Source organism: Xenia sp. Carnegie-2017, unplaced genomic scaffold (assembly GCF_021976095.1).
Source record: "Xenia sp. Carnegie-2017 unplaced genomic scaffold, XeniaSp_v1 HiC_scaffold_22, whole genome shotgun sequence".
Classification (NCBI taxonomy): domain Eukaryota; kingdom Metazoa; phylum Cnidaria; class Anthozoa; order Malacalcyonacea; family Xeniidae; genus Xenia; species Xenia sp. Carnegie-2017.
The window spans coordinates 11082513-11107471 of NW_025813485.1; the positions used below are offsets into that span (position 1 = coordinate 11082513).

Sequence of the window (24959 nt, forward strand, 5' to 3'; positions counted from 1 at the left end):
TGTATACTCAGTGCTTTTTACTGTCCTGTTTACAGGTCTTCTATAAATACCCAACCTTCGCAGAAGATACTGTAAACACCAAAAGATGGCAAAAGGAGGGGGGAAACAAAAGCGAGAATGAATTGTTTTGCTGAAACCATTTCATTGTGCAATTTCACGGCAGCCAAAGCTAACATCAAGAAGAAGGGAATTACTACATAAGCGTCAATCATGAACAGTGACTGCCACCATTGGTAGCATACTATGTAGTATGTTAATATAATCTACTATATCCTAGCAGAATTAAATGCATTGTTGCTCCCAAGTAGCGTTGGATTTTGGGAGTGCCGGCACTAAAGACCTTAATTATAAAAATATGGAAACCACAGATAATGAATATGGCCAGTAAAGCTGCAAAGACAGGTGCAACATAAAACAAATGTTTTCCTCTTGCTGGTAGTCCGCGTATTGGACATACACCTCCGAAATGACCTCCTTGAAAATTGAAAAATCTTTGAACAGGAATAATTATTTGGACTTTCAAAAGTCGTTCTATGTTTGTATCTGTTTGCAGTAAGTAAGAAACCTGAAAGAAATAGAAAACAATATCAAGAAATCCTGCGGAACTCGTGGGTTCATTTTCAATTTCTTGATTGTTAGTTATGAACGAAAACAAGTGTTTTTTCAGAAGGTTGAAAAAACAGAAAATCTCGGGTTGAAGTATAAAAAGCAATGCCCTGATCAAAGTTATCACAATAAACACAACCCAAAACCAATAATCGAAACATTTTCCTGTCAATTTACAATCTAATGAGAACAAACTTTCGCTTTAACCAGGAGAGCAACCACCGCAAATCCAACCTTCACGCTTTCCTTGGCATGTGTTGTAGCCATCGTGCTGGTGGTTTTTTGCACAACTCCAAAACAATAATCATCAGGACACCTGGTGAATTGTAAAGATTGCATATTTTTATTGCTCAAATATCCCCAGAAGTCTGGCTTTGATTTGATGGTTGTAAAGCACTTGGCTCCATATGGACAATGGACAAGGTAGATAAGAAAATGGATGAACTGGTATCAACGCTGTAGTATTGCCACGCTGTAAGCTGTACGTGCCTTGAGCACACTGTGTACAATCTAAGCGTGTACAAATCAATGACGTGATATTATCAAAATCCACTTTCCCGCCACTAGAAATCAAAACCAAAGGATCAACTGACTTTATCCCTTGTAATGTAGTAGTATTTTGGAAAATGAAAAAGGACCTTCACTGTACGTATGTACGAAAGTTTCAGTATAAATAGAATTGTGAGCTAATGTGTTGTAAAAAGAGCAGTTGTGTAAATTTAAACTGTTTGAGCCATAAGATGACCTCTATCATGGGCATAATTGTTGATAAAGAGACAATTATTGAAACATATTATTCCGTTTTCCAGGGAGACTGCACCACCTAAATTGAGCTAAATTTTCAGTAAACTTTGTTTGCTTTATTTTTGCAGAATTTTTGTAATCCTACAAGCGCAACGTGTGTTTCTTACATCTATGATTTTCTAAAATATCGCTTGCAGTAGTTATTGCCAGACCACCGCTTGTGTTAGAAAGTGCTATATTGTGTTGAAATACTGGCTGATCAACATGAATCGTACTTCCATGATTAACATCTAGATATGCAGCACTTCCAGCATAAGAGCTTGTGTTATTCTTGAATGTTGTGCTGAATATGTTTATCGTTGAATTGATAATAAGGAAATAAAGTGCTCCACCAGGATCACTTGCATTATTTGATTCGAAAACTGAATGCTTCCAAAGAAATTCGTCGTTAACACCGTCTACATTCAAAAATTCTTCACATTTCACATGATTTTGCTCAAAAAAAATCATTTTTTTCTCATGATTTTTGCTCTATTGAAATTAAAAACAGTGCTGAATTGTGCTGAATTGTGCTGAATTCCCTTATTTGCAGCGTAAATCCCACCGCCTTTGTACAATGCAGATTTACGCGAAAATGTGACATTGCTCAAACAAATCATAAACCTAATAACGTCTCCAATAGATATTTCTCCACTCCACGAAGCTATGTTTCCTATAAATTTTGTGTGATTGGCTAACAACGTCACTGAGAAGAATTGGCTTTTGTGTTTTCTAGTACTGACAAAGACCCCTCCGTCACCTTCAACTGCAGTATTGTACTCAAATAATAAATATGAGAACTTCAAACGAATGATTGTTGATACCAAAATAAACATGCCTCCGCTCTTTTCGGCATTATTCACTGAAAAAGTTGAGTTATTTACATTTAAAAATAACCGACCATGATTTCCAAGTCCACTCCTAACATTAAAGCTTCCACCGACACTTGCATTGTTCTTGCGAAACAAGGATTGATCGATGTATATTTCTGCATGTAAACGTTTCAGGACCATATCACTGCGCCCTGTGACGCAACATTTGAAATAAATGTGGAGTTATGAATCCAGACGGTGAACTCTGATGACACAAACATAATTCCTCCATACAAAGCTGAGTTAGATATAAAATTTGAATTGAGTATTTTCATCTCTTCAGTGACAGATGTATTTGCAATTTTTTCCCGATACGTAGATCACGCCACCAAAATAACCAACGCACACCAAGTTTTTGAAATTAGAATTTTCATTATGTACACTGAAATTACTTGCATGACTATAGAGAAATCCACCATTGAAATTGTTCGATCGTCCATTACTTATCATACAGTTGGTCATTACGAAATGCATTATTTCACTTTCTATATAAAACGTCCCTCCATGATTTTTGTCTACTTTATACTTATCTATTTGTGTGTGAGTAATACGAATGTCTGCTCTTATTGAGTTGATCGAGAAACGTTGCTGTTTACTATTCTTTACCTTCGTGTTCGTTATCACTACAGAAATTATTTCAGCATTTAAAACGAAGAGGCTGTTAGTCACCATAGTGTCATTCAAACCATCATCTTGTAGATCTCCTTTTTCCATAACATGTTTAAAGCTATTGGTGCTTACGTATGCCATTCTCATCAAACGAACATAGTTATTAACAATACTTGTATTTTATATAAAATATTTTTGTGCAACAAGACTGAAATGATTCGACCTTCTTGTAGAAGAATTAAAGTTTTTTGTTTAACATTTTTTCTTATAGCTTGATTACCAGAGCTCAGGATAAATAGAATATGACCAAAGTATAACTTAGAGATAATTTAGTGAAAAATGCGTTTGCACAATTTGTACAAATATTCATTGCATTTTCAGTAAAAATTTCTTGCCAAAAATTCAGCAATAGGCTGAAGCAGAAACAACAGTCTATGCAAAGATGTCTTTTAACTAGCGATAGCTTATTTATGTCGTTGCAATTAGACTACAGTAAATGCAATAATTTTACTCGTATAAAGCTACAACTTGGCAAAGCTGACAATGCTATTATTTATGAATTAAAAAGAATAAAATATATCAAGTGGCTGGGTATTGCATATTTTTTGCCTAACACTGGACACGCCCCTGGCTAGTAGTGGGCTATACCAAAAATATCGATTTGCTGATTACGACTACTTTGTGTATAAAGTATCTTTCCATCCTATACTCAAACGATTACTGATCCTGTAATTCTTTAATATGTGAATTTCACTAAATTTCATCAACCAGAATTCAAACATCCAAGATGGCGAGTTTAGACGCATACTTTTCTTGCAAATTTTTTTATGAGTGTATGCTAAGATGAAAAGTACAAAATTGTAAAAAATTTACATTTCTCAGATGTGTATCATAAAACAAAACAATTTGGTTTCATAGCCCACATATTAGGTTTGCTTTGAGATATAGAATTACTTGTGGTTATGAAAATGTGGGAGAAACTCAAAATTGCTTGGAAACACTTCGTGCTTGTGCTTGCCAAGTAATTTCGAGTTTCTCCTAAACCTTCCTGGGAGTTTCTGTTACTCTACAGAAACATGGAAAAGAGTTTCCATCTTTTGTATAAAAAAGGGAAGCGGTTACTTTTTTATGTACAGTACAAATTTTATATTTTTGTCGAAAATACCAACTCTTGCTTGCATTACGTCAACTTGCATAATTTCGAAATAGCCATACAACCAAACCTTGCGGGCACTCTTCGTAATCAGTGCTTTGCAGTCATATTGTGATGGTATTTCTGTTAAATTTTTTATGTGTAGAAGTTTACTATCAAATCGTGCTTTCAAATGCAAGTATGGGAGAATTCATCGAGTAATTGAGCATTGATGAGGACCAGATGAGGGCACCTTTAACCAAATATGGAAATAACATCAGAAATATGGTGTTCATCTATCGATTGTCAGATTAAAGAGTCTTCTTGTGGTGTAAAAATAGAAACATGCACAACATGATAATAATTATAAAAAGTGAGACTGTGAAAACAAAAGCTTTTCGGAAATATAGTTCTATTGTGGCTGCGTCTTGCTTCCCGAATATTGAGGCAATAAATGATGCAAGAGCTGTTGTTGAAAACAGTGCAATATGAAAATAATGCACGTGGAGAATGAATCCCAGTAAGTATGACATCACTCAGGTGAAAATATCATCAGACATGAAACATATACCTCATGTTTCAATACTGCTAAATCTTCAACAGTGAGTGTAACAACGACCGGCACCAGGGACTTGTGGAAATCAACCGACAGCGCACGCTCTACAATGGCTAGCATAGTAAAGAGAGGTAACATAAAGTCATAAATAAAAACTTTAGACTATGTTGACTTGACTGCCTGAAACGGTTCATGCATGTAAGAAAAAAATACAAAAAAATCGCCATCGTTTGACACAAAACTCTGAGAGATCTTATCACTTGCCGAATTTATTGAAAATTAAAATCTGCTTCACCATGCTTGCCTATAAGGTAAAACCCCCACCTTGCTGGTAACTATACGATTTATTTTATATTACGCTTTGCCGGATGACATTTAATAATGGATGATACCACACATTGCCCACACGAAAGTACATGTTTAAAGCAATATACCACTAAGCATTGGAACCACACTATAGCCCTATTGACACGACATAAACTAACCCAGGCTTAACATTCTTAAAATATTGGTTGAGTTTAACCCAGTAGTATTTACACGCAAAAATTAACCTGAGTTAAACCCAGTTAGTTTATGCCGTGTGAATAGGGCCTAATTTTTACAAGCTGTGATCGCACAAATTTCTTACAAATTAAGTGCGACGTGTTGTAGAAAATTGTTTAAGTAGAAACGTAGGGGACTATAAATGCACAGTAACCTCAAAGTTAAATTGCTGCAATCAAATACATGCATTCCAAGTTAACATCCAATTTCCGAAGTTTCGTCAGGCGCAGATTCAGTTTTATTGCAATTTTCTGTATCTGAATAATGGAATGTATGTTCACATCTTCAATATAGTTTCATTGCAAGAAATTTGCATTTTCTCATTTTAGCTCGTTTTGGATGAGCTGATACGCACTTTTCTTTTGTGTCAGGGGAGAGTATTTCGGATTGATTATGATTTATACGATTGTAATTCGATTATTCAAAGCACAACAATTAGTATATTATGCCCCGGCATTGCACACCAGATTATATGACTTGCGATCCGCGTTGAAAAATGCACAACTAGTATATACCATGAGGGCGATTACCGCCAAAATCCTTCTTTAAATTCTGTTACAATTCTGTTGTTTCAAATCAATGTTCCTATCACAACGTAATTTCAACGAGTGCAATAAAATTTACGTCAACTGAACAAAATTTAATGCGAAACAGAATTTACAAAAACAAAACAGAATTTAGTGCGACACAACAGGATTTAACTAAGTACTAGAAAATTTAAAACAACATAACAGAATTTGAGTTGATCCTAAATTCTGATATGTTGTTTCAAATTATGTTCTGATTTGATTTGAATATTACCGGGACTGGAAATTCAATGCTGTTTCCGCTGATATACTACACCATTTGATATTTGTTTTGTCATTATAATTTATTTCATAATTTTTCACGAAAATGACATGATTACGATGAGTGAGGAAATATATGGCTACCTTGCTAATATTCAAAGGCGTTTAGAAAGAGGAAATCACGATGCGGACAGCTTGGATTGCATTCTTTATCAACTTGACTAGCTAATAATTTGCAGAACTTTACTGCTGTACAAGGAAGCATTCTATTAGCTGTGCAAACTAGTTTGCGTTGCATTTAGACTTTCTGCGTTTTCAGCCGAGTGGTAAAGGTTTTTATTGCTTGAAAATGACGAAAAAAAAAACACAATACTTCAAAAATATTTCAAGTGTGCTAGGAAGAACATGTGATATTTTGATGCTTGTCATGAGCCATATTACACTACATCACTGAACTTGTATGAGATCGTGTACTGTACACTCATAGACAGAAACTTGTAGACACAAAAATGTACATATAGCATTAACTAAGTCTAAGGCTCACAGAAATACTTCAGTTCTGTGAGTATATGAAAACATTTAAATGGGAATCAATAATCAATTTTAGTTGTCTCTGTTCGGAAACAGGCATAACAGCCTTGAATTTCCGGTTCCGGTAATATTCAAATCAAATCAGAACATAATTTGAAACAACATATCAGAATTTAGGATCAACTCAAATTCTGTTATGTTGTTTTAAATTATGCAATACTTAGTTAAATCCTGTCGTGTCGCACTAAATTCTGTTTTGTTTTTGTAAACTCTGTTTCGCATTAAATTTTGTTCAGTTGACGTAAATTTTATTGCACTCGTTGAAATTACGTTGTTATAGAACATTAATTTGAAACAACAGAATTGAGATCGCTGTAACAGAATTTAAAGCAGGATTTTGGCGGTAATCACCCCAATATGCCAAAAATTGAATTTTTTTATGATTACAGCATGAAGCCTGAGATATGCTACCATTGATTCAGAAAGAAGGCTACAAGTACTTACCTGATATGATGTTATAAAAGGATGCATTATTAAACTTGTACTTTGTCCCTAAGTATAACGCATGCATAAACGTCAAAAAGGATTAGAAGATGACAGACGCAGCACATGTATGATGCATGCATCGAGATAAAAACGTGGTGTCACTCCAAAAGCAATGACTAAAAATTGTTCACACAAATATGTTTAAGCTATAAATTAAGCTAAAAATGAGTTTGTATTTATCTTGCAAACGCACGATGCAAGCGTGCGCAATCTTGAATGCTGATTAAAATTGGCTGCCTGTGAGTTTTCGGCATGAGTACATTGATGCGCAGAAGGAAAGGATAAGCTTTTGTGCGTGTCGCAATTCTTTAAACTCAGAGGTTGGTGCGATGCAGGTTAAGGGAGGTGATAAATTATTTGTATTTTGAAGTGCACTGTAAAGAAACCAACTAATGAGAAAATTCATCTGCTAAAATATCGAGTTCTGTCAGTATTATGGTGATATGGTGGTCAGCATAAAATCATTCAAGCTCTGCTCAACATGATCACGTTAGATATTCCACGTGATTAGATCCATGTTATAATGCATACATCAGCCCATATCCTTTTCTTGCCTTCACATCTTTCTTTAAATTATTCACTCATAATCAATGCTAGTTTTTTTGTGGTGCCTCGTTAGAAGCACATGAAGTTGGGCCACCTTAATAATTTTTTTCCATGTAATGGGCGAAGAAAAATCAATAACTGCGCGGACTCATATTCATAAATGCATGGCTTTCAATGACTGTATCTCATGCAACATGAATATGAGCCCCCCTAATTATTGACCTCCTAAGCCCATGTTCCATGTGATGACCATAATGTCAGCAAATAATCGGCATTTTTTCGCAAAGAACGTGAAACGGCGAAGTGTCATTTTAATATGGAAGGAAACAAAGTAAGGTTAATTCATTTGAACGTCATTCAAGAGACAAAATGTCATAGTAGGGCTGTAGACTAGGTTCTAATAATGATTCTTTCAGCACGTAATAAGGATGATCTCAAAATGCGAATGAAATTATATCTCCGTACTGTTTCATGATATATCATAAAATTTTTCCTTTTTCAAAACTAGCTAAATTTTTCGACTCTGATCTGAAGTTGTTGCATTTTCAAAAAGCTACAAGTTTGATCCTTTTTCTAATTTTGTTAGTCATATAGATTCCTCATGAATACGGTGACGTTTTCGGGTCGTGTGAAGGACAGCAAAGCATCATGGATGTTTTTGAGTGTGTCATGCTTCGTTATTTTAATGACTATTGGAACACTTGACTCTTTCACTGTTCTTGTAATCGTCTTTATGGACCATTATGAAGCGTCCAAAGCAAAGATAGGTATAATCTACCGGAGATATTTAGTCTTTTCAATCTTACTTTAAAGTAATAGTTACTGAAGAACATCTTCAATTATAAAATAAACACAATAAACTGCGTGCGCTGATTGGTCTAGAGCTGTGTTTTCATTAGCCTGTGCAAAACACATCTGAGCTCAACCAATCAAATCAATCAAAACAATCAATCAGTCAAAGAGAAATTACAAATCGATCATGAATACATTTTAAAGGAAAAATTAAAATGTTTGTCAGTTTCACATTATTGTTATTTTATAAAAGAAATAAAAGATGTTTTTCGTGTTTGCACTGGCTTATGCAAGCCTCGCAGACGTCTCGAGCAGGTGCAGCCCTTGACCTTCGGTCTCGGGCGGGACGTTTTCAACAAAACGAAAATGTTTATACCTTAAGAATGAAAAGGGATATTCATAAACTGCTTAGAAAGTCTGCTTTCATTTTATAAGTTCTTTTTGATAAGACTATAATTTAAAAAGTAAAATTTTCTCTACGTAAGCCCATTTAAAACGATACAGTGGCGAAAAGATTAACAAAAATGCGTCAATCTTCAGAGAAACTTGACAGTACAATATACCTGTTTAAAAGAAAAAATATAAAGCAAAGACTTCGATATAGTAATGAGCTAAGTATTGAATAGACTGAACAGCGTAATTGCTCTGGTGAATCACCAAATTTGTTCTAAAAGAACAGTTGAAAACCAAAACCAAGATAGCTATTAAATAAATAACACGTTGCATTTTGGCAGACTTCTTGTAAAATGCCACTTTGATGAAAACCAAAAATCTACTTCAATATTTTACAAAGCATACATGGTGCCTGATAAGAGGTCTGGAACCGACATGCGTCGTGTCATTAAATTTATAGCTATCTTAATTTTGGTTTTCATCAGTCCCTTGAACTACTTCGTTCTCATTCCCCTTGAGAAATACGCTGTTCAAAGCAAACAGACAATTTATAGGCATGCATCATATGCATTCATCAATCTGTACGTATACTATTAAATAACAATTATCATAAATGGGATAATTTTCATTTTGGTATAGGTTGGCTGGGTTCAATTGCCTTTTCTCTAGTTTCTATCTCTTATCCCGTTGTTGTCTTTCTCGGCCGTCGTTTTGGATCCCAAGGTGTACTAATCATTTCGGGAATTTTAATCACAACCAGTTACATCGTGACACCTTTCATGCCTTCAGTGAACTATTTATACTTCACTTACTGTTTTGGAGTTGGTTTTGCCGCCAGCTGTGTTGACTGTCTGTCTGTCGTTATTTTACCTGAATTTTTCGACAAACACCTCGGTCTGGCAACTGGCATCCGCTTGTCAAGTATTGCTGCTGCTTCTATATTGTTCAATTTTATGGTTCCAATATTCGTTGTCGAGATAGGCTGGCAAAAACTGTTTTATTGTTTCTCTTCGGTGGGACTATTACTGATCATGTATTCATTTTTGTTTCGGATAAAGCACCCGGTGCACGATGTACCATCGAATGAAGTGGAAGAAAAAGAGACATATTCGGTATGCGGTGAAAAGCTCACTATCAAAGAGAGAATTTTACATGATCGTGGATTTCAGCTGATTGTTTTTGGTTGTGTCCCATATTTGTTTGCAATTTTGGTGCCAGCAATGTTTATGGTACGTGTATATGTTTTTCTGCTGAGTGTAAGAAATTTTCAGGAATGAAAAAAATTAGTCTTGGAGTTGTTTCACAGAATGAAACAGCTCGACTGAGCAACTTAAGAGCTTTATCCTTCAGTTGTGAAGACAGCTAGCATGTTTTGGTCCTGCTATATAAATTTTTGAATATTAACATTATTCATTTCCTTAGAAATCTGTTGTTTTTACAGTGAGTGAACACAAAAAAATTAACTTAGCAGGACCAAATTTGCGCTCTGGCTTCGGCACTGTTATCCGTTTTGTTTTAGCAAAGTCAATATGAAAGCAATTTCATTTGCATGTTGTTTAAAGTTGTTTTTTGTTATGCAATTGTTTTGCATTTGTCTTATTCCATGCAATAGCGTCATTAATGTGAGTAATTGTGTGTAAAAAAAACAACGTGCATACACAGTGACGTAGCCAGCCCACAACTTTAGTCGTACCATGTAAATTTCAGATCATTTGCATAATTTGAGTCAGCACATACTTGATTTAGCACAAGTTAGCACTACCAACTTCGCCACTTGTATTCACACGACAACGTAATTTTCAATAAGTTCCCGTGCAGTTGACAATGGTTGATGATGCAATGTTGGTAGCAAGAAAAAGCTGTAAACAATGAAAGTAAAAATGAAACATCTTCTTTCACGGTTGCAAGTGAAAAACACTGACGAGGTCTTAAGAACAAAATGCTCCACAATTTTCAATGATCTTTGCATAAAAATCCTTCGCTTTGTCATTTGACAAACATTTATTTTAAGATTCTCGGAACTATTTTGCGCATTGTCATCAGGCTCAATTTACTGCAGGTTTTAGAACACTTTTCAAAGCCGCCCGATATAACATGGCTACCTCATTGTGGAAAAGATTACAAAAGTTATGGAAAACTTAAAATTGAAAAGTTTCATCAAAGGTTCTAGGCTCAGTTTCTTTTAGGTGGCTTATGCTAAATCTCTCGGCTATCCTCTATCGCAATCCAAATGGCTGATCGTCGCACGTGGAATTGGCTCACTAGCAGGACGACTCGCGATGGGGTACATCGGAGATTTTGCAACAAAACGCCGTATTATCGTTCATATTGCCTGTGCAATCGTCGCTATTTTTGGTCTAGCTTGTGGTCTATGCTCCTTCACGAAATATCTGCCTCTTATGATACTGTTCATGGCTTTTACGGGTATTTTGGAGGGAATGTTCTTTGTTCTTATTCCGTTAATGTCGAACGAGCTAACTGGTGGTGTAAATGCTGACTATGGATTTTCTTTCATCACTTTTCTAGTTGGTATTGGCTTTTTAACTGGGCCTTCATTGATGGGTAAAAGTAAATACAATTCTCATAAAAGCTACATATGTTTTTGGGGTAAACTGGAAATTTCAACAGCCCTTTAGCAATAAAAGTTTGTTTATTTTTCCTTCAAATTACCAGATGTGTAGCTAGGGGAAAGGGGCTGCTCCTCCAAATCATTATAATAGCGTCGTATCTGACTTGAAAATTAGAGGGTGTAATGCCAGAAATCCATTTAACGCAAAGTAAGTCTTTTTGCTTATTTGATAATTACAGGTCAGGTGTACGATGCAACAGGAAACTTTCGTGACGTCCTCTACATTCTGTGCGCATGCGGAGTGTTATCCGCCATCACTGTAGCAATGGGTATTCACGTCAGGGCAAGGAAGACAATAGAGCGAAAAACATCATTCGCTGAAAAAGGCACCATTGAAATGTCAAAAGAGAAAAATTTTGATCATTTGAGTTTGTCTATGGATAAACAGCCAACAAAAACTGCTATTCTTGACGACATGAGAATTGCAAATGAATGCGAAACTACTTGATGGGAATAAACATGTGCAGTTCTTCTCCGAACGAACACAGCTTTTATTCTTTATAGTTTGTACCATCCAGTAATAATTTCGATGCATATAGTTAATTTAATCTAGCCCGATCTTTTACTCCCACAATGCAACTTTTTTAAAAAAATTGTTAGGCATGTCTTTAAAAAGCTATTTCAATTGATTATTTTTTTCACCAAATGAAACTGCAAAATATTTCATTCTAGGAGTAAAACAGGAACTGGCTTTGCTACTGATTTGTTTTTAATTTATCTGTTTCGCATTAAGGTTGGTTTATAAAAGAAACAAAAGATGATTTTCGTGTTCTCACCATTGGTTTGCACTGGCTTATGAAAACATTGGAGACGTTTGGCACTGATCTGCTCTCGAATTTTCCAAAACTTCTCCTCCGCTTACATTAAACTGGGAACAAGAAGAACATCGTTATTTTTTAAATGACTTTCACGCAATACGCTTATTTTCTTCGCAGAGAAGGAATATAATGTTCATAAAACTTTAGCTGCATGACTGAATCATTAACTGAATAAAATATTTCTATATAAAAAATTGAATGATTGATCGCTTGAAACCGAAGTATCTTTATTATAAATAAAAGAATCGCTTTTATTTGAATAACAGACTTTCACGAAACATACGCATTTTCGGGAATGTAGCTAGCCTCGATGATTTGGGGGGGGAGGTATTCATATAAGCCTGTAATTATAAAAAAAGACAATTCATTTCATATGAAGTTAAGACGGCCGAAATTGAGCATGTGAATATTCCCCTCCCCCTTTCCAATTATATCGAGCTGGCTATACGTCTCTGCGCACCTGTCTGTCGATATAAAGCCAAGAATCTAAGTGACAGTTGTCTTTGTAGATAAATTATTTGTCGAATTGTCATTGGCTAGTGGTGTGGCCATTTGTTTGAAATAAGATTAACTGTACGCGATGGCGCTGGCAATATCTTTTGGACAAGGTGGAAACACCAAAACAACCTATTTCACATATTTACACATTTTTCCTGTACAAATAGACTACATGAGCTTGATTGAGGGGCGATTTTCATTCCTTTCTCCCCTTTCCTACCCCTTGCTGGTCTCTATGCCTGTACCTTCAACATTTCTACAGTTCAACAGTTATTTGATAAAACAAACTCATTATAGATGTAAATTTCTGCTTGTTTGTAAATTTCATTAGGAACTCTGACATTAATGGCAGAGAATTTTAAAGAAATATTCATATAGAAATATCAACGATCGTGATCAAAACAAAATTTAAAGCAGAAATTAATATTGATCCAAATTTAACCAACTATTTGCTTCCTGTTGGCGTTGAAATGCACGATGGCATATAATCCAATGACAAAAATGACATGCTTTGCTCCTTTGATACAACTGCTTTCTTTTACTCATTTTCATTGCCTTGAAATTAATAAAATCGCTTACCAAATGTATGAAAACACTTTTTTGAAATTACTTTAAATACAGTTGATTATTGTGCACGTGAAGAAAATGCGATCACGTGATAACAACATATATAATTTGCATTTTGTTTGACTCAAAGATTTGCTTGAAATATTTCATATACCGTTTACTTTGCACAGGTTTGAAAGAAACAATCGCTGGACAAGAGCCCCGACAGGTAAAAATATATGATATTCTAATTCGAATCGATTAAGCCCACAGTTGAATTGCATTTTGGGGCAGAAATTGTTCTCACGACTGCTATTTGCCGGCATCGGTATTTAGTATATTCATTGCTGCATCGCAAATACTCAATATTTTTCCAAGATATATGCATACACAGATTCAGTTATCAGATATTTTCGAATGTATGCATGACATAGCTATTGCTTTTGGGCTTGTTTAAAAACTCGGTCATTTTGTGAACATGTTAAGAGCTCATTAAAAGCCATGGCCGTTAATTTAAATATATGATGTACTTCATTTGTTCGCAAGCAGACGGCTTTACGCGTACCGTTTCTTACCTACATAATCAAATGTTGTATAAAACTAGAAATTATATCGTATCGTATCATAATCATATCATTGCAAAATTTCCCAGTCAATTCAATCATAGAGTATTTCCGAAACGACATGTACCATTGTGACAAGCAGTTCCATTTATTTTATGTTGGTTACTTATTGATGTTTTCCTTATATTGATCGATCAAGTGTTAGGTAAGAGATAATAACAACCGGCTTCAACTATCTGTCTGTTGTCTGGGGTAAAGGGAGATTCAAATATTATTTAAGTAGCATGAAACAGGCTCTCTTCTAGTAAAGAGCATGCAGCCAGTAAAAGAGTCTCAGACTCTCAGTAAAGAGCATACAAACAGGCTCTCTTCTAGTGCAGAATGTCAACATTATTCTGAGTGTGAAAACGCTCAATTTTTAGCCACTCTACTAAGCCAATTCTCGCAACTCAACGATCTCCCTCCACCTCCTAGAACTCCTTCACCTGTAGAAAACCTTATTCTTAACAAGTACTAAATACTTCACACGACCAAATCTAACTATCGTGACTAAAACACCACACGAGTACATACGAGTGACATACGAGTACATACGGGTGATATACGAGTGACACACGAGTACTAATGAGCTATACATGAGTGTATAGGAGTGAGTAAAATAACGCTAGAAATGTGTTTTTATAACTTTTAAATTGCATTAGAGACGAAAGTATTAAATTTTCTTTAAAAAACTGAGATAGACAAAGATCCAAAATGCACAAATTTCACCGAATGGCTAAGTATAGTTATCTGTTTTGCAATTTTTACTTCCTACACTTATTAAAATAAAATCAATGATGAAAATCAACTTTGTTTTCTAAAAAATATTACCATTATTAAACTGAATTAAAGCTGTGGCTATCAACAATAAATATTACGCTATTTCTTGAATGTCAACATTTACGTACAACGTTTACATTTTTCTGTTGGTTATCAGTTTATGGTATTTAAAACAGAACACAAAAGTCCATGATGCGTCTAAATGACCGCATAATACATAAAAGATGCAGAAAATTTTAACAAAACTTTACTTTAAGCTTTCATTATAACTGATTGCTGATCAGCTGTTAAGTGTAACTGCGAACTTGCATACACTGTCCCATCAAAATAGGGATTTTTCTTTGCAATTTGGCTAAAATCACAATGATAGTACGTATTAGTGAAGTCTGTACCATACTGAACTGTTCCGTTGGTATCCAGTTTTTTCCCACTTGCTTTGAAAAAGTTTAGATTTCTCATCGAATTCTTCTTCACTTTCACAATCGTATAAACAGCCATCTTCTCCCATCATTGGACCACCAAAAAAATCGGCTTGGATTACTTTTCTTTGTCGAAGAGGGATATTTAACTCTGTGAGCTTTCTCTCGATGCTATCTTGAACATGCTCTAATCCCAAAAGGTGAATTGTGTCACTCGTCTTATTCAGAATTCCACCACTTAACGCCTCATCTTCATCTGTGCACAGAACATGTAAGCCTTCTAACTGGGGTTTACCACGTTTAACTGCTTGCCAAAAGTAGCGAAAGTCTTCCGTAGTTCTGTTTCTGTGAATCAAAAGGAATCCTGGAAACCATGGATGTTTGAAACAGTCCCGCTTGCGCAAGCTTAAGTTCTGGTAAGCTCTCTGGGTGAAATAGTACTCAGCAATATCGAAAGTTGCGTCAGCAAACAATGGAGAATATAAATTTCCACCTCCCGTTCTTGTGCAAAAACGTAAAATGTCCGTTAGCGTTTGGTTTGTAAATGCAACCACGAGTGGCTGGTAAGCTTGACGAAACAGCACTTATATGTTTGTAAATGATGATCGTCCATTTGACAAAAACAACTATAACTCTGACTTTATCAAACGCAACACTTACAAACCCAACGAACCCAACGAAGCGAACAACTCAGTGACAACAGCAACGATACCTTACATCAAAGGTACGTCTGAGACTATCTCGCGTATCTTACGACCATACAACATACGTGTCACACATAAACCAATCACAACGTTACGACAAGTACTAACGAACATAAAGGACAAAGAACAACCCAACGAACGACAAGGTGCAGTTTACAAAATAAACTGCTCCGACTGCCACGCCTCCTATATCGGGGAAACTTGCAGGAACTTAAACACAAGACTTACTGAGCACAAACGAGCTACTAAGAAACAAAACAAAACTAATCACATTGCCGAACATTACCGAATCACAAAGCACAACATTGACTGGGATTCGGCAAAATGCATCACTTACAGTACTGACTATAGACAACGGCTTACATTAGAAAGTTGGTATACCAACTTGGAACAAACCCCCCTGAACAGATCACAGCAATTACCGGCACCTTACAAACGACTTATTCACAATACAAACAAACGATCAACTAAAAACACTACACTTCAAACTAATTCACAATGACAATACACAATTGACACCCACACATTACAACTAAATACGTCACACCTAAATCACACATCACAACTAAAAATAAATATTTCACTTCACACTAATCCACAATGACAATACACATTTCCTGTACACACAATACAATGACGTAAGAACCAGATAACAAATACGGCTAACCTGACGTTTACTCCTCATTTGACTCTGAAGATGACTACCGCTAAGGTTGTCGAAAGTCAACAACAGCAAAAACAGTCCTTCTCAGGACTTTATTAACCTGAAACAGCACTTCTCGGACAAACGGCTGGTTTTCTTCTAAAATTAAAAAATCTTTTTCTTGCTTTTGCTCGAGCAACATAAGAATTACGTCATTAATCTCATCATTGGACTTCAAGTTACTAGCATAATTGAATTTGTATTTGGAAACTTGTTTTGGGTTACGGATCCGTGCAGAGTCTGTTGTACTTTCCAAAGCAGTCACGTCAGCGTCACCTATTGATTCTGCTAGTAGTCGGGGAGCCTTGGAAGATGACATAACAGCTTCTTGGCATTGCTGTTTGACAGAATGTTCAGTTGCTCTATAGAACGGCGTGTCTTCTCTGGTTGCATTTCCATGTTTTGACGGAGCAATAGGGACTGGATTTCCAGAGCTGAAACCGTAATGAATAATAATCATCTTAAACCTCTGTATTCTTTCATAGCTGTACGATTTCCATGAACGATGTTATACTCTTGTACGGGCATAACAAAAATAACATATCGTGTAAATTAAGTGTCAAACTGCCTCAGAGTCTCTTTATGTACCCTTCGTTTTCGTATCACAGCATACAATTTGCTAAGATCGGCTGTTGTACTTTCCCATTCTCTACAAAGTAAGAACAAAGGTATTCATATCTTCAACACATTCATCGATATTGAAGTTGTTCACAGAGGAACTGGTTGAAAACTTTGCTTCGCTTAATGACAACAGAGGTACTTTAATTCGCATATTTTGATGATGTACATCTCGTAGTTTGATGATACCGTTTTCAACTTACTGTTGCTCATCAAAATGTCTTTCTAAATATTTTTCTATGTCGATTTGTTTTCTTTCTTCACTGATGTAATAAAGATTATTTCTAGATTTGTTAAGAAGCAGCAGCATCATATAATCTCCAGTTTGTTTCAAAACAATGCAGGTCGACCTTGTACCATTTCAATTTTCTGCCATTATAAAGCCAAGAAGACAAACTTATTAGGATTAAATATCTTTGCCGGTTGTTTTGTCCCTTTCACAAAAATTTTTCTCGAGTCAAAAGTTTGTAGAACGAATAAAAACGCAAAAACTGTGATTCTGTAATACAAATTCCGGCTTCAATCATCTTACTATATTTTATACATGGTGCGTTATCCAGTGTAATATACATATCAGTGCTCACCATCCTTGCCTTCTTAGTTTCTAGACACACTTCTCATTAAAAATAACAAACCTTTTCTTGACACAGAACTAAAAGCTAGTAAGGAATTACAATTTTTTCTTCAAATTAAACACTCACTCCACCAGTTGGGACTCTTTTTTCACACGTAGCTTTCTATTGAAAATGCCACTTCTTCAAATTCCTCATTAGTAAATACTACGGAATTTGTTTTCGTTTTCGTGGCTTCCGTACTTCCGCTTCCTAATGCGCACGCGTTGTAAATATAGATGTGTATTTGTAAAATCACTCTACTTGAGGACAGTTTCAGTTTCGTCTTGTATTGATACATATTTTGCTACCATCTCAAGATGACTTGTTTCTACGGAATTTGTTTTTTTGCTTTATTTGTTAACAGCCGCTTTTTCATGTTCAAGTTATAAATTTCCCTCTATCTAGAAGTACCTCAAAAATTAATTAGCTCAAACGATGTTTTGTAAATTAACAGACGACCTTTATAGCCTTTCTTTGCTCTCAATTCACCTTGTCGAATATCTCCATTCCAGTGCTCAGCAAAGATTAAATTAATATATTTTCGAGATAATGGAAAAAATTGGTGCTCCTCAAGCCAGTTTGAACATTAAAAAATCAGACAAGTTTTCAACATTCGTCGAGCGAAAAATGCGAGGGAAAAACAATTTGACAAGTAATTTAAATTCAACAACGATAAGTGGCGTAGCAAGCCTGCAAGTTCAAGCTATGTAAATTTCTGATCACTAGCATTGCTCATGTCTTTAGAAATCTAATGTTATCAGTCGGTAAACATCGAAAAATTTCCATAGCACGACCAAACTTTAGGGCTGGCTGCCCCACTTATTTAGGTATTCCTATTGTGAGTTAGATAAAAATGTGCTGCAACTCCCCCCGCCTCACCCTCAACCCACCCCCACAGTTACTGTACGCTTATGAGTATATGGATGAGAAACATCTGTTTATTAAGTATATATATTAAATCATTTTACTAAATAGGGAAGTGGTATGTGTATCCACTGCTTATTATTAATGATTGCATTGGATAGTGACTCATTTGAGCTGGCTTTGTTGTCTTTGAATTTCATAGAAATTGCACACTTTTTCATATATGATTGGTTGGTGAATAGTTTCATTATTGGACATCGACCAGATATTGAACACGTTTACAATTGACATCTTTTAAGACTGCAGACACACATCTAGTTGACCATTGCTGATAAAGCGGCAAGATTTCATGCGTTAAAGATGATTGTTTTAATTATGAATTTTACGTAGAGATTGACTGCTTGGGACATCATTGTGAGCAGCTCTGTTTATTACCCAACTTGCAAAACTGAAAATCAAGTCATAATCCAAAAACCATGGATCGCTTATTACCAACCAATGTTGGAAGTAAAAGAATACTCTAATTTATTATAAACAATGACTTGTTTGATTTCTCTTGCGTTTTTCTGAGAAGTGGCTTAAAACATAAATTTAAAAGTCACGAAGTTTGACAATAGCATCGTCTTGTTTTATGACAATGCCTTATCTCTATGGTTTTGTAGTACCGTGATGAAAGTCAATTTGGATCACGTGACAGACAGTAAAGCATCATGGGTCTTTTTGGCAGTCACGTGTTGTGTTATGAGTTTGACTGGTGGAACGCTTGAATCATTTAGTGTCCTCGTTGTTGTCTTCAAAGAACATTTTGGTTCTACCAACGCGAAAATTGGTAAAATTTTTTATGCATTTTTAAATTTGATATTGCCCGTAGCTGCTTTTTTTGTGAATTGCTTTGGTGCATTTTGAAGGAAAGCGAAAATATATGTTCAAACTCGTTGAAAATTTTTTTGCCCAACAAAATGCAGCGATGTTTTACAGATTCTTTTTCAACAATTTCTCGAAAATTTTTATGCATTTATTTTCATTTCTTAATGGTTGTAAAGATGCATGCAAAGCGATCACCGCCCTTAAGAATTCGTTTTTTGAGTATTTTATACAAGTAGCAATTTTCTATTGTACACAAACGTAAAATCGCTAGTCGTCCTACGTTCTTGCTCTTTGTAGGTTGGATGGGTGCAGTTGTCTATTCTTTGGTAAATTTCTCGTATCCAATAGCAGTTTTCATTCGCCGTCGTTATGGATTTCGTGTTATAACTATCACATCTGGACTGTTAGTTACACTTAGTTACATCGTAACGCCTTTTATGCCATCGATAGACTATCTATTCCTGACGTATTGTGTTGGTCTAGGTTTTGGCGTTGGTTTTATTGACTGTACGACGGTTGTCATTTTGCCGGAATTTTTCGACAAATATATCGGTTTGGCGACAGGATTTCGTTTGGCCGGTGTTGCTGCCACCTCCATGACTTTCAATTTCCTTGTGCCGATATTGGTAGACAAAATGGGATGGAGAAATGTTTTGTTCTGTTTTTCATCCGTCGGTCTCTTGTTGATTCTGTATGCGTTCTTCTATCTAAAGAAGCCAAGAATAAACGCGGACAAAGCTGTGAAGGCTTCTACAGAACAAGAAAACAAAGCAGTGATTCCAGTCTTTGAACATACGTCCTATAACACCAAGTTAGGATTCATTCGAAATGGCGGATTTCAATTGATCGTTCTCGGTTGCATTCCGTATCTATTTGCCGTTGGTGTTCCAACGATGTTTATGGTATGTATTAGCACGTTACGTGGTTAGGTAACTCAATCCTTAAGATCTTTACTAAAAGCAGAAGTTAGTAGATATTTAAACCCTTGTTAACATCAGTAGCGTAATAAGCCTGCAGATTTCCTCCCGCTATGTAAATTTTGAAAGATTACCATTATTCATTTCTTTAGAAATCTGTTGTTCTCACGGTCAGTAAACACAAAAATATTTTCATTGTGGGAGAAAAAAGTCAGGCTTTCCACGCTACTGGTTAACATTAGCATTCGTTGCCATAACCATTTGGGATGAATTTGGCGACAAGACTGAGAAGCGGATGGGATTTAACTTATAGCGGAACGCCACTTTGTCTTCTAAGTTAAAATTTCTCTGTAATTGAAGTAAAAGAAACCATTTTTTTGTATGTTCTTCCGAAGGTTAGTACTTCTCTTCGCAATTTTCTATTAATAATATTTTGTATGTTTTCTATTGTCATTCGTTAACACATGGTTATCAATGTAAAGCAATTGCTAGACACGAAAACATCGACATTAACGTCTGATACTTTAGAAACAATAGCAGGTGCTAAAATTGAATTTATAGGCAATCAACCTAGCCAGGGATCATATTCTCCCAATACAGTGTGCAAAAACAATGCCACTAAAATTGACGAAGAAATAAAATCCCTACTTGCAGAAAAATGTTATAGTACGTTTGCTACATGAGCCAGGGGAGTTTATCTCCCCACAAATTTGGTATTGCTATGCAAATACGTTCTGCGTTCATTATTTCTGCGTTCATTCACAGCGAAAAATGGCCATTTCTGAAGAAATTATGTAAAAACAAGATATGTTCACTGTATTTTCACATGGGCTTATGCAAACCGAGGAGACTTTTGGAATAAACCTGCTCGAGAGTTACCACGAATGTCTCCGTGGTTTTTATATGAGCCAGTGTAAAAACGAGCAGCCACGCTAGTGGGGATTGCTTGTTATTTTTATGGACAGTTTATTCAGATCGCACTGACAAGGATAAAAGCTAGCAATAAAGGATGATGTGTAGAAGATCTCCCAAATCACTATAAACCATAAAGGGCAGAAAATGATAGAATGTGTTCAATATTAAGACCAATACTTTGTGTGGACATTGCATGTCAATATTATATGGAAGCGTCTTTGCTGTGCCTAACTTTAAAAGTTTAAGCTGTTGTTTCAACACTTGGACGTTGGAAGCCATCATGAGTCAAATATTGGAAAGCAAAGGTCATAAATCTGTAACTGTTTATCTTTAGCATATATACGGCAAAACTAAGTACACAATGTAATATTCATCTCATCACTCTAAGTAATAGTAGTTTAATGTGTTTTCGGAGGGATTTGATCAAATATAATTTTTGGAACAACTGTTTAGTACCATATTTTATTGGATTTCTAAATAATATGATAATCCATGCGCATATCACATGTTCTTCCAAAAGGACGCATGTAATAATTTTATCCATATGTATGGTGTTGAGTATAATATAGTTAGCAATTGTGCGTTTTTGCCTCAAACAGGTAAAATTTATACGATAAAACAGTGTAAAACACATTTTTTGATAGTCATCTATTGGAGTACTGGCGAGAAGCACTGATTGTTGCACATCAATGTTCAACTGTTCATCTTTGAGCAACTTCGCAGAGATAGCTTTAGATGGCGTAAAATTTTAAGGGGATAAAGTATTCACGCGGAAGAAGTTTCGTAAAAAAGCCCTCTAATCTATAGTTTTCATAAGACAATACTTTGGTCAAATTTGAGTTTCTATCTTACACGAAGTTAAGTGAACTACGTTAATGTGTATTAATGACAGTAATTGCTTTAAATGTTTTTCTTTCTTGAATTCATTAGGTTGCGTACGCCAAATCCCTGGGATATCCTCTCTCCCAATCAAAAGGGCTAATTGTTGCACGTGGTGCGGGCTCATTGTGTGCTCGTTTCGTGATGGGCTATATCGGGGACATTGCAACAAGAAGAGGCCAAATCGAGCACATTGCATGCTTGATCGTCGGCTTTTTTGGTATAGCATGTGGTCTATGTTCCATCACGAAGTATTTACCTCTCATGATAATGTTTATGGCTTTTGCGGGTATTTTGGAGGGAATGTTTTGGGTGGTCATTCCGTTATTGATGTACGAACTTACTGGTGGGGTTAATGCCGACTATGCTATATCCCTGATGACGGTTTTGATCGGTATTTGCATGTTTGCAGGTCCTTCTTCAATGGGTAAGCTGAATTTTACGCATATTTAGCTAAGGTTGTCGAAACCTTCTCAGGACTCTACTAACCTGGACGATCTACATCCACAAACATGTTACGATACTCCCGGGTTCAAACCATTTACTTTATTAGAGTTGAATAATGTTGAAGTGGTGTAAGGAAGACTGAGTTTGTCAACAGACTTCAGCTTCCCAACTCGCGATTTCCTATCTTATTCGTGATCCCTCTGAGCGTTTATGTTGTCCAATTATTTCCTATCTTCTTCGTGTTCCTTCTGAGCGTTTGTTGCTCATTAAATTACATCTGAATCTTTAAAAAAGTGGTAATTTAATGAATAATAATGGACCATGTACTAACCCACGTAAAAGGACTTGCAAAATTCTATCCAGGACTTATAGGCGCTGGAGGTTTGCGGATGACACAAGTTGCTAATTTGTTTTAAATACCAAGCACAATCATTGATAAACAATTTCCAAAGAGGCTTAGATTTAGATGCGAGGTGACTCGTAAATAAATCAAAGTGATTCGCAATTGGTCTCGGATTATGAAATCTTTCCCCCCAAAAAATACGCCATCTCAGCGATCTTTTTTAAATAATTACTTTGCAATTTTTCATGCTCACATAGGTCAAGTATACGATATCACCGGAGATTTTCGCGTCGTCCTGTACATCCTATGCAGTTGTGGGTTTTTATCCGCTTTCATCACAGCGACGGGAGTTTATGTGAGGTTAAAAAGCGTAAGAATGATTGAAATACTGGGAAAAAGTAAGGACAATGATAGCCTTCGGCAGTGTAACGTGAGATGTTTGGGTTCGCCAGATGAAAAGTTAGGAAAGGAAATCAAACTACACACAAAATTCCATGAAATTACGATAATAGCTGAATACGAGACAGCTGTATAGATGTTCTAAACTCAGTAATATTTGCTGGGCCGTCAAATGCAAAATAAAGATTGAGGGGGGCCTGGGGTCGATCCAAGTATGTGACTACGATTTAAAGGATTTGGCAAGGAAGTGGAGTAGATTAAAATCTTTCCAACTTTTATTGTAATATAAACATTTTTAATAATGAGCAAAATAGTTCAATTTTATACTTTCAATCACTGTCAACATTGTAAATATCCTATCTATAATTCGCACTAAAGATGGCTTGTAGACGAGCCAAAACATAATTGCGATTAAAAATATAAAAATGAAAAACACTGTCGCTTATTTAAAATTTTTAATAAGAATCGCGCAACTAGTGAAATTTTCAACATAAACAACGATGGCTTGTAGACAAGCCAAAACAGGACTGCTATTAAAAATATGAAAATGAAAATTATAGAACGTGTCACCAAGATCATATAGCGGAATTTGCACAAGTTAATAAATTATTGGGGGCTGCAGCCTGCCAAGTTTATATGACGAGTCAGATTTGTGGATCGTAGCATTGGATGAAAAGAGATTTGCTTAAAATAGATGATATTGAATTCATGCATGCATGATGTCTGACATGGATATTTACTACACATAGTGTAAAAATTTGTCAAAATACTTTAAATATGTGCTTTATAGTTTTCTCTGCTAAAATGAACACATTCTCTCTCACCAACACACAAACTGATATTTCTTCGAATACGGTAGCCTTAATTGGAAATAACTGCGCTAGAGGTGAGCAACCATTAAAACGCGATCATCCTGATATAATTGTGCATTACGAGCAGAGTTGTAGCCTTGATTCAATGGAATAATATTAAAAATGCTGAGTAAACGACATACAAAGTTTAGAGTTGTACCTATTGTGACACAGGGGGGTGGTTCTGCGATGGTATGAAGGTGCTTTAGATTGGAAAGTCTGGCGATCCCATCGTGGTAAAGGGATTCTAGAAAAATAGTAGTGACACTATGTATTGCAACGACACGAAACATCATCTTGAAAAAAATTATTGAAAGAACTTCATTTTTCAATGATGCAACTAAATCACACGTTAAAGAGTTACCAAGTTCATATTCAAACAAAGGAAAGAAGCAGTGTCTTTAGGATCATTGTATTTGTTGCATGTATATATTTGCCGCTTCCATTAACTATCCTACATCTGTGGAAAGGTTTTATTCTATGTGCACAGGTTTGCCAAAAGTTGTTTGATATTATGATCACTACCACGAAAAAGCAGTACAAGAACCTCTTGTTACATGCAGAAAAAATAAGAGATTCAATTTGAAATTAGACAATCGCATTACAATTTCTTAAAATAAGAGCGAATATTTAGTCCTTTTTCAAAATCATTAACCATAAAGAACTGTCATATTAGCATCTATGACTCATTAGTATGGTAAGGCAATTTTGACAGTAAAAAATAATACAGTAAACGTTAAATACTCTTTTCACCATGCAAGTGCCCTTGAAGTTTCTTTTTCGCACAGCTGGGATCAAAAAACAATCAATTCCTCTCAGTGAGTAATTATTTGTATATTTGTTGCTAGT

The 24959-nt window shown here is 35.6% G+C and overlaps 2 protein-coding genes and 1 long non-coding RNA gene across 10 annotated transcripts; 2 read left to right on the plus strand and 1 right to left on the minus strand.

Moving 5' to 3' along the window:
* Positions 1-1051: 1051 nt before the first annotated feature.
* Positions 1052-17269, minus strand: LOC124446168. The gene is made up of 4 exons (XR_006948357.1): positions 17109-17269; positions 16171-16174; positions 3151-3155; positions 1052-1062 (listed from the first exon to the last, which is right to left on the minus strand). It is a non-coding gene; the product is annotated as an uncharacterized LOC124446168 (long non-coding RNA).
* On the plus strand, positions 4434-12398 carry LOC124446164 (monocarboxylate transporter 12-like). 8 transcript variants are annotated; one of them, XM_046996991.1, is made up of 6 exons: positions 4435-4522; positions 4606-4689; positions 8099-8279; positions 9337-9926; positions 10884-11265; positions 11506-12398. In XM_046996991.1, exons 3-6 carry the CDS (start codon positions 8114-8116, stop codon positions 11772-11774), a joined length of 1407 nt encoding a protein of 468 aa, XP_046852947.1. In that variant the 5' UTR covers positions 4435-4522; positions 4606-4689; positions 8099-8113; the 3' UTR covers positions 11775-12398. The 8 variants fall into 8 exon arrangements, 7 of the variants coding, with proteins under 7 accessions (XP_046852946.1, XP_046852947.1, XP_046852949.1 ...); XR_006948355.1 differs by lacking the exons at positions 4435-4522; positions 4606-4689 and adding an exon at positions 7743-7843 and having other exon boundaries at positions 11506-11829; positions 12060-12398; XM_046996993.1 differs by lacking the exons at positions 4435-4522; positions 4606-4689 and adding an exon at positions 7743-7843 and having other exon boundaries at positions 10884-11121; positions 11224-11265.
* Positions 13333-23692, plus strand: LOC124446166 (monocarboxylate transporter 8-like). Its single transcript, XM_046996995.1, has 5 exons — positions 13333-13417; positions 19155-19321; positions 19657-20261; positions 22122-22497; positions 23118-23692. The coding sequence occupies exons 2-5, from the start codon at positions 19162-19164 to the stop codon at positions 23393-23395; spliced, it is 1419 nt and encodes a 472-aa protein (XP_046852951.1). The 5' UTR covers positions 13333-13417; positions 19155-19161; the 3' UTR covers positions 23396-23692.
* Positions 23693-24959: the final 1267 nt, after the last annotated feature.

Coding starts and splice junctions, on each gene's coding strand:
- LOC124446166 (XM_046996995.1), top strand. CDS start 19,162: ATGAAAGTCAATTTGGATCACGTGACAGACAGTAAAGCATCATGGGTC. Junction 19,322..19,656: donor TTCTACCAACGCGAAAATTG/GTAAAATTTTTT, acceptor TGCTCTTTGTAG/GTTGGATGGGTGCAGTTGTC. Junction 22,498..23,117: donor TGCAGGTCCTTCTTCAATGG/GTAAGCTGAATT, acceptor ATGCTCACATAG/GTCAAGTATACGATATCACC.
- LOC124446164 (XM_046996988.1), top strand. Junction 8,280..9,336: donor AGCGTCCAAAGCAAAGATAG/GTATAATCTACC, acceptor ATTTTGGTATAG/GTTGGCTGGGTTCAATTGCC. Junction 9,927..10,883: donor TGGTGCCAGCAATGTTTATG/GTACGTGTATAT, acceptor AGTTTCTTTTAG/GTGGCTTATGCTAAATCTCT.